General features: G+C 36.9%; 1 protein-coding gene across 1 annotated transcript in view; it reads right to left on the bottom strand.

Annotated features, from left to right (window-relative positions):
• Nucleotides 1–6048: 6048 nt before the first annotated feature.
• TBC1D12 (TBC1 domain family member 12) overlaps nt 6049–17180 on the bottom strand; it is a 69996-nt gene continuing 58864 nt past the window's right edge. The window contains exons 9-12 of the mRNA XM_029932251.1: nt 12188–12316; nt 11814–11923; nt 8665–8923; nt 6049–7902 (exon numbers count right to left, since the gene is read on the bottom strand). Of these exons, the coding sequence (XP_029788111.1) occupies nt 7834–7902; nt 8665–8923; nt 11814–11923; nt 12188–12316 (567 nt within the window). The 3' untranslated portion in view covers nt 6049–7833. The remainder of the gene's footprint in view (nt 7903–8664; nt 8924–11813; nt 11924–12187; nt 12317–17180) is intronic.

The raw sequence follows: 17180 nt of genomic DNA, 5'->3' as shown, positions 1-17180 counted from the left end.
GCAGAGGGAAAAAGACACAGAGAGAACTTTGAATAAACAGGCCCTGTACCAAGCTCCCCACAGCTTTACCAGCTTACCGTATCTAGTCCATACTCTTTGTAACTATATTTGGTGATAACTTTCTTCCTGAACCAGGCCCTTTGTCTAAATTCTTTTAGGCAGTTGATGGAGGAGTTAAAAAAAACTCTTCTTGACTCTTGTGGGTCTTATCTTCAGCTCAAAATAATCAGCATGCAAAGGTGGCACATTCTGGGAAGACGTGTTCTGAATCTCTCATAGTCCACGTAGAAGCTCCAGCTAGTGCAAAAAGACTAAGGCAGGAACAAGCTCAGGCAGGTTTGAGTATTAGAAAGTGGCCAGTATGACTGAAGCAGAGCGGGAGAGGGCAGGACACAAACGTCAGAAGTAGACTGTCCAGATGAGGCATCAATATTTTTTTTCTAAGATGTTACAAGTCATTATTTTTCCCCACCCACATAAAATGTCTTTCTCTTCTAGAAATCCCTTCACCCACCCACCCAATTGTATAAGTGGAAGAAAATCCAGAAATCAAGAAACAAAACTGTGCTCCCCCTTGCTTACACTAGATGGCCCCACTTTCTACCTAAGTAAACAATGCTACAGACAGAACTCCCCTTTCAGATTCCCAACACATTTACAAACCTAACTTCATCTGATCTGAACACCATTTCCACTTTCTCTTATGTCATACTCTGTGTCCATTTCCCTGCAGCCTATTCACGAATCTTAGATTATGTTTTATCCCACTATTTCTTAAACCTCTACTGAATATCTTCCACTAATATTTAAATACTTAACATTAAATACTTCACTCCCATCTTTAAAAAAATGAAAGAGACAAACTCCTTTCCCCCGCGCCAGGTATTTACTATCTGCTCTCTCTTCCTCTTTATAGCTAACTTTAGAATTATCTACACTAGTAATCTTATTTCCTTGCCTCCCACTGATTCTTCAACCGATTTGTCTGGCTGCTACACTTAATATGTACCAAACTAACTAGGGAAATCAACAATCTACACACTGCTAAATTAAAAATTTTTTAAACATTTATTTTGAGAGAGAGAGAGAGAGAGAGAGAGACAGAGTGTGAGCAGGGCAGGGGCAGGGGCAGAGAGAGAGAGAGAGAGAGATACAGAATTAGAAGTAGGCTCCAGGCTCTGAGCTATCAGCACAGAGCCTGATGCGGGGGCTTGAACTTGTGAGTGAGATCATGACCTGAGCCAAAGTCAGACACTCAACCGACTGAGCCACCCAGGTGCTCTACACACTGCTAAATTTAATGGACATGTCTCAATCCTTGTCTCAGCCTCATTGCCATCTGACACTGTCAATCATTTCTTTATGGAAACATGATTGTCTCTTGTTTTTTCTGACCCCAACACTCTCCTGATATTCCTATTTCTGACATCTATTAGCTCACTCTTTCACCCAACCTTTAAATGCTGAACTTTCTGAGTGAACCAGAAATAATTTGAGTTGGGTTTCTACCTAAGTGCATAATCTCTCTAACAAGAATATTTTATTTATTTTAGAGTGTGTGTGAGTGAGTGAGTGAGGTAGAGAGACAGAGGAGGAGGAGGGGAGAGGGAAGGGGGGGGCAGAGAGAGAGAGAATATGAGAGAATGAGAATTCTAAGCAGACTCCATACCCAGTGTGGAGCCCAACACAGGGCTCAATCTCATTCCTCTGACATTTAGACCTGAGCAGAGGTTAGTCGGTTAAGCATCAGACTCCTACTTTCAGCTCAGGTCATGATCTTGGGGCTTGTGGGTTTGAGCCCCACATCAGGCTCCATGCTAACAGAGCAGAGCATGCTTGGAATACTCTCTCTCCCTTTTTCTGCCCCTCCTTGTGCTCTCTTTCTCTCTCTCAAAATAAATAAATAAACTTTAAAAGAAAAAAAAAAACAGCTTAAAAAAAAAAAGACCTGAGTCAAAAACAAGTTGGACACTTAATCGACTGAGCCAACCAGGTGCCCTAACAGAAATATTTTAAATGAAAGGTAAGTTCACTGAAGAATGGCCTAAAATAAAAACAATCTATTTATCCATTTGTCATGACTAATGCCAAACAGTATTTTGGGCACTAGCAATTCAGTGGTAAACAAAGAGGCTGTTTCTGACCTCAGAGTTGACACTGCAGTGGAAACAACAGACAAACAACAAATAATACAATGTCAGGTAGGGATGCCTGGGTGGCTCTGTTGATTAAACATCCAGTTCTTGATCTCAGTTCAGCTTGATCTCAGGGTCACGAATTTAAGCCCTGCGTTGGGCTCCACACTGGTCCTGGAGCCTACTTAAAAAAAAAAAAAAAAAAAAAAAAAAAAAGGGGGCGCCTGGGTGGCTCAGTCGGTTAAGCCTCCGGCTTCGGCTCAGGTCAGATCTCACGTTTGTGGGTTCGAGCCCCGCGTCAGGCTCTGTGCTGACAGCTTAGAGCCTGGAGCCTGCTTCCAGTTCTGTGTCTCCTTCTCTCTCTGCCCCTCCCCGTCTCATGCTCTGTCTCTCTCTGTATTAAAAATAAATAAAACATTAAAAAAATTAAAAAAAAAAAGGTAGTGGTAAGTGATAATGATAAAGAAATACGAAGCAGAGTAAAGCCATGAGAATGAAAGAGGATGGATATTTACACAAAGGTCCAACTCTAAGGAGGTGATGTTAAGCAGGGAACTGAATGAAAAGAGAACATAAGCCATACAAAGACCTAGGTAAAGAGCATTTCAGAGGGAACAGCAAGAATGAAAGCCCTTAGGTAGATAGGAAGTTGGCAAATTGAGAAATGGCAAGAAACCATTAGTTCTGCAGTAGAATTAATGAGGTTGAGTGGTAGCTGAAATTGTAGAAATAGGCAGAGACCAGAACAGACAGGACTTTGTAAAGCAGGGTAAAAAAGTTTGGATTTTTCAGTTATTTTATCCTGTTTGAGAGATAGAGAGCAAGAGCATGTGTGAGAGTGCATGTGTGAGAGAGAGCATGTGTTGAGAGTGGGGAAGGGGTGAGGAGAGACAAATTCCAGTCTGCATGCTTGGTGGAGAGCCCGACTCAGGGCTCAAACTAACAAACACTGAGATCATGACCTGAGCAGAAATCAAGAGTCAGATGCTGGGGTGCCTGGGTGGCTCAGTCGGTTGAGCGTCCGGCTTCAGCTCAGGTCATGATCTCATGGTTCGTGGGTTCAGGCCCTGCATCGGGCTCTTTGCTGACAGCTAGCTCAGAGCCTAGAGCCTATTTTGGATTCTGTGTGTCTTGCTCGCTGTCTCTCTGCCCCTCCCCTGCTCATGCTGTCTCTCTCAAAAATAAATAAAAGACATTAAAAAAATAAAAAAAGGAGTCAGATGCTTAACCAATTGAGCCACCCCAGGCACCCCTGATTTGCATTAAAAACATTTTTTTTAATTTTTAAATAATCTCTACATCTAATGTGGGGCTTGAGCTCACAACCTCAAGATCAGGTGTCCCAGACTCTACTGACTGAGCCAGCCAGGTGCCCCTGATTTCATTTTTAAAGGAGCATAAAGCATGTAGTCTAATAAAAAGTTTTATGAGAACTGTTTACTTTTCAAGAACTCACATAAGTGGCCTTCAAAATCAAATCAGGGGCACCTGGGTGGCTCAGTTGGTTAAGCATCCGGCTTTGGCTCAGGTCATGACCTCATGGTTCGTGGGTTCAAGCCCCGCGTCGGGCTCTGTGCTGACAGCTCAGAGCCTGGAGTTTGCTTCAGATTCTGTATCTCCCTCTCTCTCTGACCCTTCCCTGCTGGCGCTGTCTCTCTCTGTCTCTCAAAAATAAATAAAAACATTAAAAAAAAAAACAACCCAAAATCAAATCAGAAGAAATACTACAACAAAGTAATGAGATAGTCCTTTAGTACACTATAATTTGTTTAAAAATCACTTGGTATACTTTAAGAATAGAACAAACCCTTTCATTCAAACACTTTCCAATTCATCTTCTGACTTTCAAAGTCCAAACACAGGAACCCTACATACAATCCACAAGGTTTTAATCAAGTAAATACTTCCCTTTCAAAATTTCTAAATGATAGAGATGCTAGAGGGAGGCCTGGGTGGCTCAGTCAGCTCAGTGTCCAACTTGGGCTCAGGTCATGATCTCACAGCTCATGGGTTTGAGCCCCATGTTGGACTCTGTGCTGAGAGTCAGACCCTGGAGTCAGCTTCAGATTCTGTGTCTCTGTCTCTCTCTACCCCTCCCCACTCACACTCTCTCTCAAAAATAAACATTAAAAAAAATTAAAACTATACATATAGATGCTAAAATTAAAAGCCTTGTGATTTGCATCATTTACTTACAACATTATCAATAGTGCCTAGACCAGGAAAAACTGAAGTTTCACCTTCTGGTTTTATAATATAATTATGTATGATATTTTGCCTGAAGATGAAAAAATGAGAACATACACTGCTGTCAATTTTATATACTTTATCAAATCTGTATTAGTTTATCATTTACATTTTTATTACAAAATGATTGTCCAAATATATTGCAATAGTACAAAAGTCAAGTTACCTTAAATAAATCCAAAAACTACTGTTTACTTAAATGTTCAATAAATAAACACTTTGCAATTTTTCAAAAAGTCAAATCTTCTGGCATTTATTAGAAATTAAGCCCAACTCACAGAATGATATGCAAATAGTAAAACCGTATTAAATGGTAGAATGTTTGGAAAGAAATGCAATTTTGCTAACTTCCCAAGCCTTGCAACTTTATTTAGTCTATCAAAATATTAAGAGGCAATGCTTGGCAGGGCTTAGCAAACATTCCCACTCTCGTTTAAAGTACCAAGTAGTTCCCTTCTATTGCAATTACACTATTAGTAAACAAATACTATATTCAAAGGGCCAGGCTTTCTTCTCTCTCTAAAGTCACTAGTTTCCCTGAAATTTTCTGTTTTAACTTTTAACTGTGTGAAGCAGTGAAGTTATAATTAATGAAGTTTTACTAATTTTGGGAATTCCTATTTTAGACACTGCTTTAATAACATCAAAATAACATGAGTGCTCACTTTGGCAGCACATATACATCAAAATAATATGAATTCAATATGAAAATCACTTTCTCCCCATGAGGTAAGACTTTGTTTTCTGACATTGTATATGTCAACCAGTCATGGCAAATTAAACATGGCTATTTCACATGGCTGAGGTTTTTTTTGCCTCTTTTATAACCATCTCTGCTGTCTGAATATGCTCATAGAATATAAAAGAATTTTATCCAATTAAAAATAAGAAAAATAAAAATAAACCATATGGCATTATGAAGTAATATATATTATTTCATGATTATAGAATTTAGAATTACACCCTTTAACAGTATATACTCTTAAATTGTTGACTGCTTTAGATAAAAATAGCATCAGTTACCAAGCTACAATGAAAGCTGTTATCCTAAAGTCAGAGGCTTGAAAATTTCAATGCCCTTTTGCAAATGCTACCTAACTTTTGTAAAGTCAAACAAATATACCCAAACCAATAACATTATATGAAGATCATCAATGCAAAAGAAATCAGCAAAAACTGTAATTATGTTCTAGGGCTTTTAGAAAACTATGCTACTTACTGGGATCTTCTAAGTACTTAAATAATATAATGTATACCTGGGCTGAAAGGACAATGAAGTGAGAAATAATATAATTATATGTATATATATATATATATATATATATATATATATATTAGGTAGACAAATTAAACATTATACATATTAAATTTCACATAATCTTGGAGATTTTAGGAAAACTTATCTTTTAACTAAAAACCAAATAACCCTATCATACACTGACCATGTTGAACCACCCTATCTTGCCTGTAGAGTAGGTTCAAAGGAAGATACAGTACAATATTTGAACTACTAGTACTGTCAGTCTCAAGGGGCTGAAGGACTAAAAATAACCCTTGGATAAGAAATTTGGCAAAAAAAAAAACCAAAAAACTTTTAAGTAACTTTTGTTATTTGTGGTAAAATAAACCAGTTATCCCCAAAGTAATGAACACTCATTTCAAATAATTACTCTGCTTACAAGTTTTATTTACACAGTAATTATTAATAGTGGTTTTTAGTGAATTCCTTGTATTTACATTTTATATACACATTTATATTCAAAAGGTAAAGAAACTGTACAGTAATAAAAATGAGAAAAAGTAATACAGTAATTGAGGTCAAACTCAGGAAACAAATACACAAAAGTAAGATTAAATTTAGGCAGGTAGTATAACTTCAATGAGATTACTGCCAGGGGTTACATTCCCTCTTATCAGTGTCACCAATACCAAGGAAGTAGTTACCAGAGTTAAAATGTCATTCTAAAACCTATTAAGACCCTGGATACTCCCTCAATATTTATTACACTACTAGTTTCCACTAAGTAAGCTCCTAAGATAGGAGTTAACTTCTGAGGGTTCCACTAGTGGTCCCTAGGCTAGAATGACCCATGGGGTAAAAATATATGGACACCATCTGGTCCCATACTCCTAAAGAGGCAGTCACTGAACTAACAAGGTTCTCAGGCTTGTTAGTTTGAAGACTATATACCACTACCAGAAATAGTATGCTTAAGTGTTGTTTTAAACCAAACTGCAACATAAAAGCACACTGTACATCTAATTATTAATCAAAGAGAATGTTATACAGACATCACTTATAATACTCAAGTGATTTAGGTTCAAGGATTAAACATTATAATAAATTTCATATCAATTTACCAATAATTAATAATTTCTTTATCTACTATATGATCAAAGTTAGACTCATTAGAAAAAAATTACTTCTTTCTTTTTTTAAATTTCCATTGATTAGAAAATTATGCACAGTGTTTTACAAGTCATAGACTTGGCTACATATTAAGATTTCAAATTTAAAACTGAATTAAATTTTGTTTCTACAGACAGTGAAGAATTTCAACTAAAAAATTTAACGTCTTGCCAAGTAGCATGCTATTTAAGAACTCTCAGAATTCATATGTTTTACTCTTAACAGTGAAAAATCTCATTTATATTTATGGACTTACTTCCAAAATCAAGTCTTCAGTCCACTAAAGTGCAAAGAACTTTCCTTCTATCAGTTAGCTTTCTTAAATTACTAGATGAACAATTTCTTAGACTAGAAACAGAAAAGACTAAAATTCTTTGAGTGACAGGAATTCCTTAAGAAACAAATTCCCTTCAGAAACAGACAAGATATTGTGGAAAAACAAATAATCGAGTGTGAAGCAAGCTCCCACCCGTACTTCCAGTTCCCAGAAAACCCAAATTTCCCCTAGCCTGTGAGTGAAGGTAACAACTTCAGTGACGTAAGTAATTTATAATCAAAGTTGCTTATTCTTGGTCTCTAATATCTTCAAAAGGTTGGACCTGGAGATAACATTTATACTAAGGTGTTTATTTCAAACAATATTTTGGAAGTTAAAGTAGTATTTAAGAATCTGCTCTGACCTCCAAAGTGCTTTTATGGTAACTGTTAAGAAAGAAAAGATGTAAAAATTTGAATAATCTCCAAAGCTATTAAAAAAGTTTATTGCATTAAACCATTCACTCCAAATTATGGAGTAGGAACTAGCCATTTAAACTTTTTCCTTTGTAAAATGGCTCTCTCTACAAAATACTTTTTTATTAATACTGTCAATCGGTTACTCATCTCCTTAACTTCAGCCATAGACTTCAAAATCAGCAGTTTCCCATGTCTTGATTCTTTCAGATTTCTCCAACATTTTCTTCCATGCTTTTTACATAGAAAACAAAAAACTTTTATCAAAAAAAAAATCTTTTATATTTCAATTAGTCTTAACTTTGAAGATTAGCTTTTCAAAGCAGGACTATTATTCTTGTCTCCTTCTTTAATATCCTTCATTACAGAGGCAAAGACCTGGAAATTATATAAAGGAAAGATTAATCCTCAAAATTAGCTACCACACAGATTAAGAGATTTAAATAACTATAGCTTATTAACATGAAAAGCCTTTAATATATTTAACTCTGTCCCCTGGAAGACTGCTTTTCTCAAATCCTCTTGTTTCAATCCAGTTTTATGGTATATAGATTATGATTTTCATAACTTGCCAAACATGAAATTACTGTTTGGTATTATAACAGTTTTTGGACCAATATTCCCTTTTTTTGGAACCAATATCCTTATATTTCATTTTCATAAGTAATAAAATTATAAGCTTATGATGCCTACTGTCTATCATTCAAGGAGCATGGGATAATGCTATGTCACTTAACTTAGACGGCCAATGTCCCTAAACAAGATTCATCATCTAAAAAGCCACAAACCATACATTATATTCTACTGCAAACACTTAGCACACAGTAGGTGTTTAATCCAGTTGTTGTCTACTTAAGATACCAAAGTAATTACAGAATTACTCTGGCAAACTGGATCACTGTAGATTATAGTTCACTAAATTCAAAACATTACTGGACTTACATAAAAATAAAATCATAAGTTTGGGTAGGTGAAAGAGGAGTAATCTGTTTTAAACTCTTGCTCTTTCAAAGTAAAAAGTTATTTTTTAATTGATGCTTAACTGAACACTAACATTTGAGAAATAAGTAACTACTTTACAAGAAGTCAACTGATTGTTTTAATACATCTATTAGAAGGAGGAGGAAGAGGTCACTCTACCTGAGTCCATTTTTTGGTGCTATTCTGCATCTGAATGGCTGCAATACAGCTGAACAGCTTTTCTGATGTGATATCTTCTGGCAATTTAGTTAGGAACTGTGCTATATGAATAAAGTCCATTTGTAGGAGAATATCTTCATATAATCGGAGGATTCCTAATCCAGTCCTAAATAAAAATTCCTCCCCATCTCTGCAAAATACATCCCAAACTCGACAGGCCAGATCAAGTGGTAGTGATTTGCTATACAGTGTGAAGATCCTAAAATTAGGGGGGAAACAGTCATTGAAATTTATCATTCATTTATTCAGTCACTCATTAAACACCTCTATATAAAAAGAACAGTGCTTAATTAGGGATAAAAAGGCAAATAAGATTCGTCTCCTTTCAAAAACTTTAATGGGAAAGTAGTAATAAAAACATTATGTGAATTTACAACCTTCCATAGAGATATGGCTTAATACATAATAGAGTGGCAAAATCACCTAGTAGTTAGGGGCATGTACTCTGAAAGCAGAATGTCTGAGTTTGACATTAGTAGTGTTACCTTGAGCAAGACATCCACTCGTGCTGTGCCTCAGCTTCCTCATTAGTAAACAAAGAATAATATTACCTACCTCTCAGGATTGTTCTGAAAATTAAAGCAATAAATGTAAAGTATTTAGAACAGTGCCTGACACCTAAGAAATGCTCAATAAAAATTACTTATTATTGTATGAGGAACCCAAGTATTTAGTAGCCTAAAAACCATAATGTCTGACTTCTCTCTTTTCTCCTACCACAAATATCTATCTACTGGTTTTTTTTGTTTGGTTTTGTTTTTTTCCCCTTTACCAAACTTTACTTACTACTTCTTTTGGAGCATGTATACGCTCCCAACAGAATCACCAAAACGGTTTTTCCCATCCTTTCTGACAATGTCTGATCATGTAATTCTTTATCCAGTGGTGCTTCAGAGTGGTATTCAGGTTGGGGAAATAGGGGAGTAGGTGCTAGAGAACTTTTCTTGAAGCTGCCTAGGCAAAGCACACATTTTTTTTTTTTTAAAGATTTTAACCAACCTCTACAACCAAAATGGGGCTCAAACTTAAAACCCTGAGATCAAGAGTCGCATAATCTACATACTGAGCCAGCCAGGCACCCACAAAATATACATTTTTATAAAGATTGTGTTTATTTGAGGTACTGCTGATGAAACCTGAGGAAGGGAACTAAAGGCTTTAGCACTACCACTTATTTATTCCTCTCTTCTCTTACATAATTGATTCTGGGATTTGTATGTAGTAAGTTCAACAGAGGCAGTGAAACAAAATCCATGTCTATTTCTTACACTATAAACACATTTAATTGCACAATAAAAAGCATACCCTTGGTAATACAGAGAATAGTAATTCACTGCTCAAAATGAGAGAGAGACTGGCACCATCAGTATCTAGGAAGTTTCTAGTACACAGTACTCACTCATTATTGGTTCCATCCTGCTACCTATTATCAACTGTGATCCTGGTTTGTCACCTGTTCACATTCCTCAGGACTGACAATTAAGTATTTTCCTCCCGTCCCCCTATTAGTATTTGATCTTGGTCCTCTGGGTCTCCCCCAGAGAAACCTTTCTTCTCCCCCATTATCTTGAGTCCTTCCCGGAGGAACTCTAATGGTCCTAGTAGGAACAGATGAGAACACACAAAAAAATAAGTAAGTTTTTATAAATAACTTTTAAATAAAAGGAGCCCCAAACAACTGAGAAGATAGCATATCTGATCAAGGCCATTAATTATTTATTTTTCTATATTAAAACTTAGGATCATTTACATGAAATCCACTGAATTTGATTATTAGGATTTAGGTTTTAATGTTTCATATGTACTCCTAACAACCTATCTTAAGATAACTGTGCCATCCCTTTGGCAAAATTCACCCCTCCATTCTATAATCAGTGGGCTCCTGTTCACCAGAGTCCTCAGCAAGGAAGAGCTATAATTGAAAAGTTGAAAAAAGGCATTAGCACCTAAATAAGGCATGACTCTTCTGTCAAAAGGCTGGATAAAGCCTTGAAAAAAAAACCCCAAAAGCCTTGTAAAAAAAAACAAAACACTATCATAATTATCACAAGCTCTTGCGTGTGAGGAATAATAAAGAAATGGTTCTCTTTCTGAGAGTGTATGTGTATCTACTGGCATTGACTGAGAAAATCCATATAAAACACCCTCTCTCCAATTCAAAATACAGGTATTATTATTCTCATTTTACAGATAAGAAACTAGAAGCGCCTGGGTGGTTCAGTTAAGCGGCCGACTTTAGCTCGGGTCATGATCTTGTGGTTCGTGGGTTCGAGCCCCGCATCAGGCTCTGTGCTGACAGCTCAGAGCCTGGAGCCTGCTTCTGATTCTGAGTCTCCCTCTCCCTCTGCCCCTCCCCTCCTCATGTGCTGTCTCTCTCTCAAAAATAAATAAACATTAAAAAAAAATTAAAAAAAGAAAAGAAACTAAAATACAAACTAAGGGATTCTGATTTTGGCCCAAAGTCCATGTTCTTAATCAAATGCTTCCCCCAAAAAATGTGAGAGTTTCTCTATTTGTAAGGGAAGGAGTTTTTAGATATATAATTCTTTTCTTTTTTTAAATTTTTTTAATGTTTTATTTATTTTTGATACAAAGAGAGACAGAGCATGAGAGGGGGAGGGGCAGAGAGAGAAGGAGATCCGGAAGCAGGCTCCAGGCTCTGAGCTTAGCTGTCAGCACAGAGCCTGACACGGGGCTCGAACCCATGAACGTGAGATCTGACCTGAGCTGAAGTCAGGCTTAACCGACTGAGCCACCCAGGCGCCCCTAGATGTATAATTCTATAAATGAGATTTATTCTAGTTTCGGAGATACACAAAAAGCTCTTTTTTTTTTTTTAAAGCATTTTCTTTATATTTGAGAGCGAGAGAGAGACAGAGTGCAAGCAGGGGAAGGGCAGAGAGAGAAAAGGAGCTACAGAATCTGAAGCAGGCTCTAGCCTCTGAGCTGTCGGCACAGAGCCCGATGTGGCCCTTGAACCCGCAACAAGGAGATCATGACCTGAGCTGAAGCTGGATATTTAACTGACTTAGCTACTCAGACGCCCCTTTGTTTTATTTTAATTATATTTTATGTATATTATAACTTACCAGTCTATCAAGTATATGTCTGGTGTAAGACTATAAGACTTGAAATGAAGAAATAGTTTGGAGAGATTTTCTTCAAAAAATACTTCAAACGTTGCAAAATATTTCAACATCTAAAAATAGAAATATCAATAAAGTTATTAAAGAGTATAGTCTAGAAGAAATTAAATCCCTCATACCAAATTAACAGAAAATCTTGCTTAGCACCACTTTCTGAGTCCTTTCATCAAGCATTCGCAAAACTGTAATTCAATAAAAAACTTATTTTAGATAGGATTATTTTGATCTTCTGATTACTGTTTCCCCCCCACAAAAGAGCATTCAGACTAAGTAACTGACAACCAAAGGAAAACACGATTCATTCCAAATGTTCATACCATGCTGTGATCCACACGAAAAAAGGCCAACTGGCATGGCTTATTGAGGAGGTTTGCAAATGCAATGAAGGCGTCTGCCTCTTCCAAATTGAGAATGAGAACTGCTGCTATGAAGGACATCCCTTGGACCTTCAAAGAGAAAAGAAGGTAATCAAAATGTGCTTACAATAATAATTCTATACAGTTTATCTTACAGTATTCCTAAAAAATTATTAATGATTTAAGTAGAATTAATCAAGATTTCTTTTTATTTGCCAATGAGAGTGCTGAATCCTAACCATTAGACTACCAGGGAATTTTATTTGCCAATGAAATTAAATGCAGAGAACCTGCTAATAATTATGAAATCTCCCTAATTTTACATTTCTTGTTCATGTGTTATGGCTTAAAAAAAATTAGGAAATGGGGTGCCTGTGTGGCTCAATTGGTTAAACATCTGACTTCAGCTCAGGTCATGATCTCAAGGTTCATGAGTTTGAGTCCCATATTGGGTGAGCTCCAGCCCTGTTTCAGGTGAACACAAACCCGACTTTGGGTGAACCCTCCTTTTGTGTGTGTGTGTGTGTGTGTGTGTGTGTGTGTGTGTGTGTGTGTGTGTGTCCTCGTCATGGGATTCTCTCTCTCTCTGCCCCTCATTCACTTGCACCCTCTCTCTCAAAGCAACAAAAACAAATAAATAAAATAAAAAGAATTAGGGAAGGTTCTGGGAAAAAAGATGAAAGTATCGGCTTTTACTTGCTATTAAACTCTATTTCCATGTACCATCTCACTTTCATTTTCTCCCAGTCTGAAGTCTTTTGAAGTAGAGTATAGTGAAAATCAGGTGATTGCTTTGTTATAGCACATCTGTCTGAGGTAGAGTGTCAGGAACTAAGAATAAAAGAAATGTATAAGTGCTGCTGAAATTCTAAGACAGAAGAGGTTGTAGGGGGTTGGACAGTGAAGCCGGATTCCTGGAAAGTAGGATGAAGAAATATGAAACCCGTTTCCATGGCAGAAAAGAAACAGGAGTAAAGATGTAAAGGACCAGCCCAGCTGGAGCACAAGATTTATAATAAGAGAACTTTTTTTTTTTACTTTATATTTAAATTTTAGTCGACATACAGTGCAATATTGGTTTCAGGAGTAAAATTCAGCAATTAATCACTTATATACAATAGCCAGTGCTCATCAGAACAAGTGCCCTCCTTAATACCCATCACCTATCTAGCCTATCTCTCACCTCCCTCCCTCCATCAACCCATAGTTTGTTCTCCATCTTTAAGAGTCTCTTGTGGTTTGTTTCCCTCTGTCTTCTTTTCCATCACCTTCCCATATGTTCATCTGTTTTGTTTCTTAAATTCCATATGAGTGAAACCATACGGTATTTGTCTTTCTTGGACTGACTTATTTTGCTAACATAATACATCCTAGCTCCATCCATGTCATTGCAAAATGGCAAGATTTCATTCTTTTGGATGGCTAATATTCCACTGTGTACATATGTATGTGCATGTATGTGTGTGTATACACACACATACCACCTTCTGTATCCATTCATCAGTCAATGGAAATTTGCGCTCTCTCCATAGTTCAGCTATTGTTGATAATGTTGCTATAACATCAGAGTGCATGTGGCCCTTCAAAACTGGATTTTTGTATCCTTTGGGTAAATACCTAATAGTGCAATTGCTGGAATGTAGAGTAGTTCTATTTTTAGTTTTCTTTAGCTATCTCCATACTGTTCTCTAGTTTGCATTCCCACCAACAGTGCAAAAGGGTTCCCCTTTCTCCAAATTCTTGCCAACACCTGTTGTTTCCTGCATTGTTAATTTTAGCCATTCTGACATATGTGAGATGATATCTCATCATGGTTTTGATTTGTATTTCCCTGATGATGTTTGATGCTGAGCATCTTTTCATGTATCTATTGGCCATCTCAATGCCTTCTTTGGAAAAGTGTCTGTTCATGTCTTCTGCCCATTTCTGGGTTGTTTTTTGGGTTTTAAGTTCTTTATAGATTTTGGAATCTAACCCTTTATCAGATACATCATTTGCAAATATCTTCTCCCATTCCATAAGTTGCAGTTTAGTTTTGTTGATTTTGTTCGTTAGCTGTGCAGAAAGTTGTTGAAGTCCCAATAGTTCATGTTTTCTTTTGTGTGCCTTGCCTCCGGAGATACATCTAGTAAGAAGATGCTCTGGCTGAGCTCAAAGAGGTTTCTGCCTGTGTTTTTCTCTACGATTTTGATGGTTTTCTGTCTTACATTTAGATCTTTCATCCATTTTTAATTTATTTGTGTATAAGAAAGTGGTCCAGTTTCATTCTTCTGCATGTTGCTGTCCAATTTTCCCAACACCATTTATTGAAGAGACTGTCTTTTTTCCGTTTGATATTATAATGAGAGAAATTAAGTATGATGATATTACACACAGTGAAAGGCCTTGAGTAAAAAGCTCAGCTATATAGATGCTTGTGAGTTAATGGGGAACTACTATACATTTTTTAGTAAATAAGTGATATGGAACTGCTGCTATAAAAATACTCATTCTTTTACTAAAAAAAATTCATGGGGCGCCTGGGTGGCTCAGTCGGTTAAGCCTCCGACTTTGGCTCAGGTCAGACCTCACATTCGTGGGTTCGAGCCCCGCGTCAGGCTCTGTGCTGACAGCTAGCTCAGGGCCTGGAGCCTGCTTCCGGTCTGTGTCTTTTTCTCTCTCTGCCCCTCCCCCCTCATGCTCTGTCTCTCTCTGTATCAAAAATAAAAATAAAACATTAAAAAAAAGAAAATAACAGAATTAAGTGAAATGATTTCTCTTAAAAAAAAAATTCATCACCCATTTACTTCTGGTAGAGACTTGCATAATAGACTTACACAAAAAGACCACTACGGATATTTGCAATGAAACCATGGTCTCTTTTTCCCAGCCAAATGTTTTGAAAGGTTTGCCTACAATCACTATTTCTACTTTCTCAGCTCTTTTTTGAAGTTTTTAAGCACGCTTCAGTCTGAATTCCCACTCCATTACTATACTATCTTGAAACTTTTCTTGCCAGAATAACCAATACTTGTAAACCCCAATGGGCACTTTTCTATGCTCTTAGAATTCCCTTTGTTTCTGTGATCCAATATGTCTATGTTCTCCTCCTACTTCCCTGGCTTCTTCTGATTACTTTTGGCATAACCTACAGTAATTCCCTATTTGACTTTCTAGAGTATAAATCCCATGAAGACAGACTGTGCAGTAGACAGAATAATGTGCCTAGGACGGTATCTACATCCTAATCGCTAGACCCTGTGAAAATGTTATTTTATATGGCAAAAAGGACTTTGGAGATGTGATTAAATTAAGGACGTTGTGATGGTGAGATCACAATGTAAGTGTACTGCTGGGTGGGCCCAATGTAATCATCATAAGGATCCTTATAAATAAAAGAGGGAGGTAAGAGAATCAAAGGGAGAGAGATTGGAGGACGCTATCCTACTAGCTTTGAAGATGGAGGTGCGTGCAGGGCCAAGAGCCAAGGAATGCAGGCAGCTTCCAGAAGCTGGACAAAGTAAGGAAGTGACATCTTCCCTAAAGCCTCCAGAAAGAAAACAGCCCTGCCAATACCTTGACTTTCAGACTTCTAATCTCCAGAGCTTCCAGATAATAAATCTGTATTGTTTAAAGCCACTAAGTTTGTGGCAATATGTTACGGCAATAATAGAAAACTATCACAGTACAAAGACAAGACCATATCTGTTTGTTCACAATTATATTCTTAAAAAAATTTTTTTTTAAGTTTATTTTAGAGAGATAGAGACAGCATGAGTTGGTGAGGGGCAGAGAGAGAATCCCAGGCAGGTTCTGTGTTGCAGTGCAGAGCCTGATGTGGGGCTTAAATTCACGAAATCTTGAGATCATGACCTGAGCCAAAACTAAGAGTCAGATGCTTAACCAACTGAGCCACCCAAGTGCCCCACAGTTATACTTTAAACATAAAAATATATCTTAACATTAAAACCATTAACCATCTGTAATGGAAGAGTAGCCAATAGAAGGAATTAAAAATATATTTAATTGAATCTAAGATGCTGTTTAAAAAACATCATTATTTTATATAACACTAAAAAAGAAAAATGCCGCCATTTAAACATTGACAATGCTTTCTTAGAATTTTTATTTGATGTGTATCACAGAGCTATTTAAGGCTCAGATTTATCATACATTACTCTTTCGTATACATAAAAAGGAAATAAAAATAGTTATTTCTACAGTATCTTTAAAGTTCAATTTTCCTGAATATTCTGTATGATTTATCAACTTGTGATGTGATACACTAAAATGAGCACACCATTTATGTAGTATTTCTGTGAAAAATGTAAAACCTAAATTTAATATGAGGAAACGATCAGGAAAATATTGCAAAAGAATAAAAAAAGGGTCACTGTAAAAACAATCAGGCTTGACTCTTGAAAAGTGTTACAGTCGTGACAGACAGAAAAGGCTAATGAACTGTTTCACATGAAAGGACACTAAGGCAACAGGACAACTAAATGCTACATCCAACTTTGACTGGATCCTGGAAGTGGAGCTGGGATCTGTTTGAAATTATTTTCTGTTTGAAATTATCCAAAATAAAAATGTAACAAACAAAAACCCCCCACAAACAATGGGTAAAAAAAACATTATGGATACACCATACAACTTAAGCAGCAAAACTTTAGGGGTGCCTGGCTGTCTTAGTTGAAACAGATGCAACTCTTGATCTCAGGGTTGTGAGTTCAAGCCCCACGTTGGGCAGAGAGCTTACTTTAAAAAAGAAGAAGAAGAAGAAGAAGGAGGAAGAAGAAGAAGAAGGAGGAGGAAGAAGAGGAAGGAGGAGGAAGAAGAGGAAGGAGGAGGAAGTAGAGGAAGAGGAAGGAGGAGGAAGAAGAGGAAGAGGAAGGAGGAGGAGGAAGAGGAAGAGGAAGGAGGAGGAGGAAGAGGAAGGAGGAAGAGGAAGGAGGAGGAGGAAGAGGAAGGAGGA

The sequence above is a fragment of the Suricata suricatta genome, chromosome 2, assembly GCF_006229205.1.
Source record: "Suricata suricatta isolate VVHF042 chromosome 2, meerkat_22Aug2017_6uvM2_HiC, whole genome shotgun sequence".
NCBI lineage: Eukaryota > Metazoa > Chordata > Mammalia > Carnivora > Herpestidae > Suricata > Suricata suricatta.
Note: the sequence above shows the minus strand (reverse complement) of the source record. Positions and strands in the feature narration are given on the sequence as shown.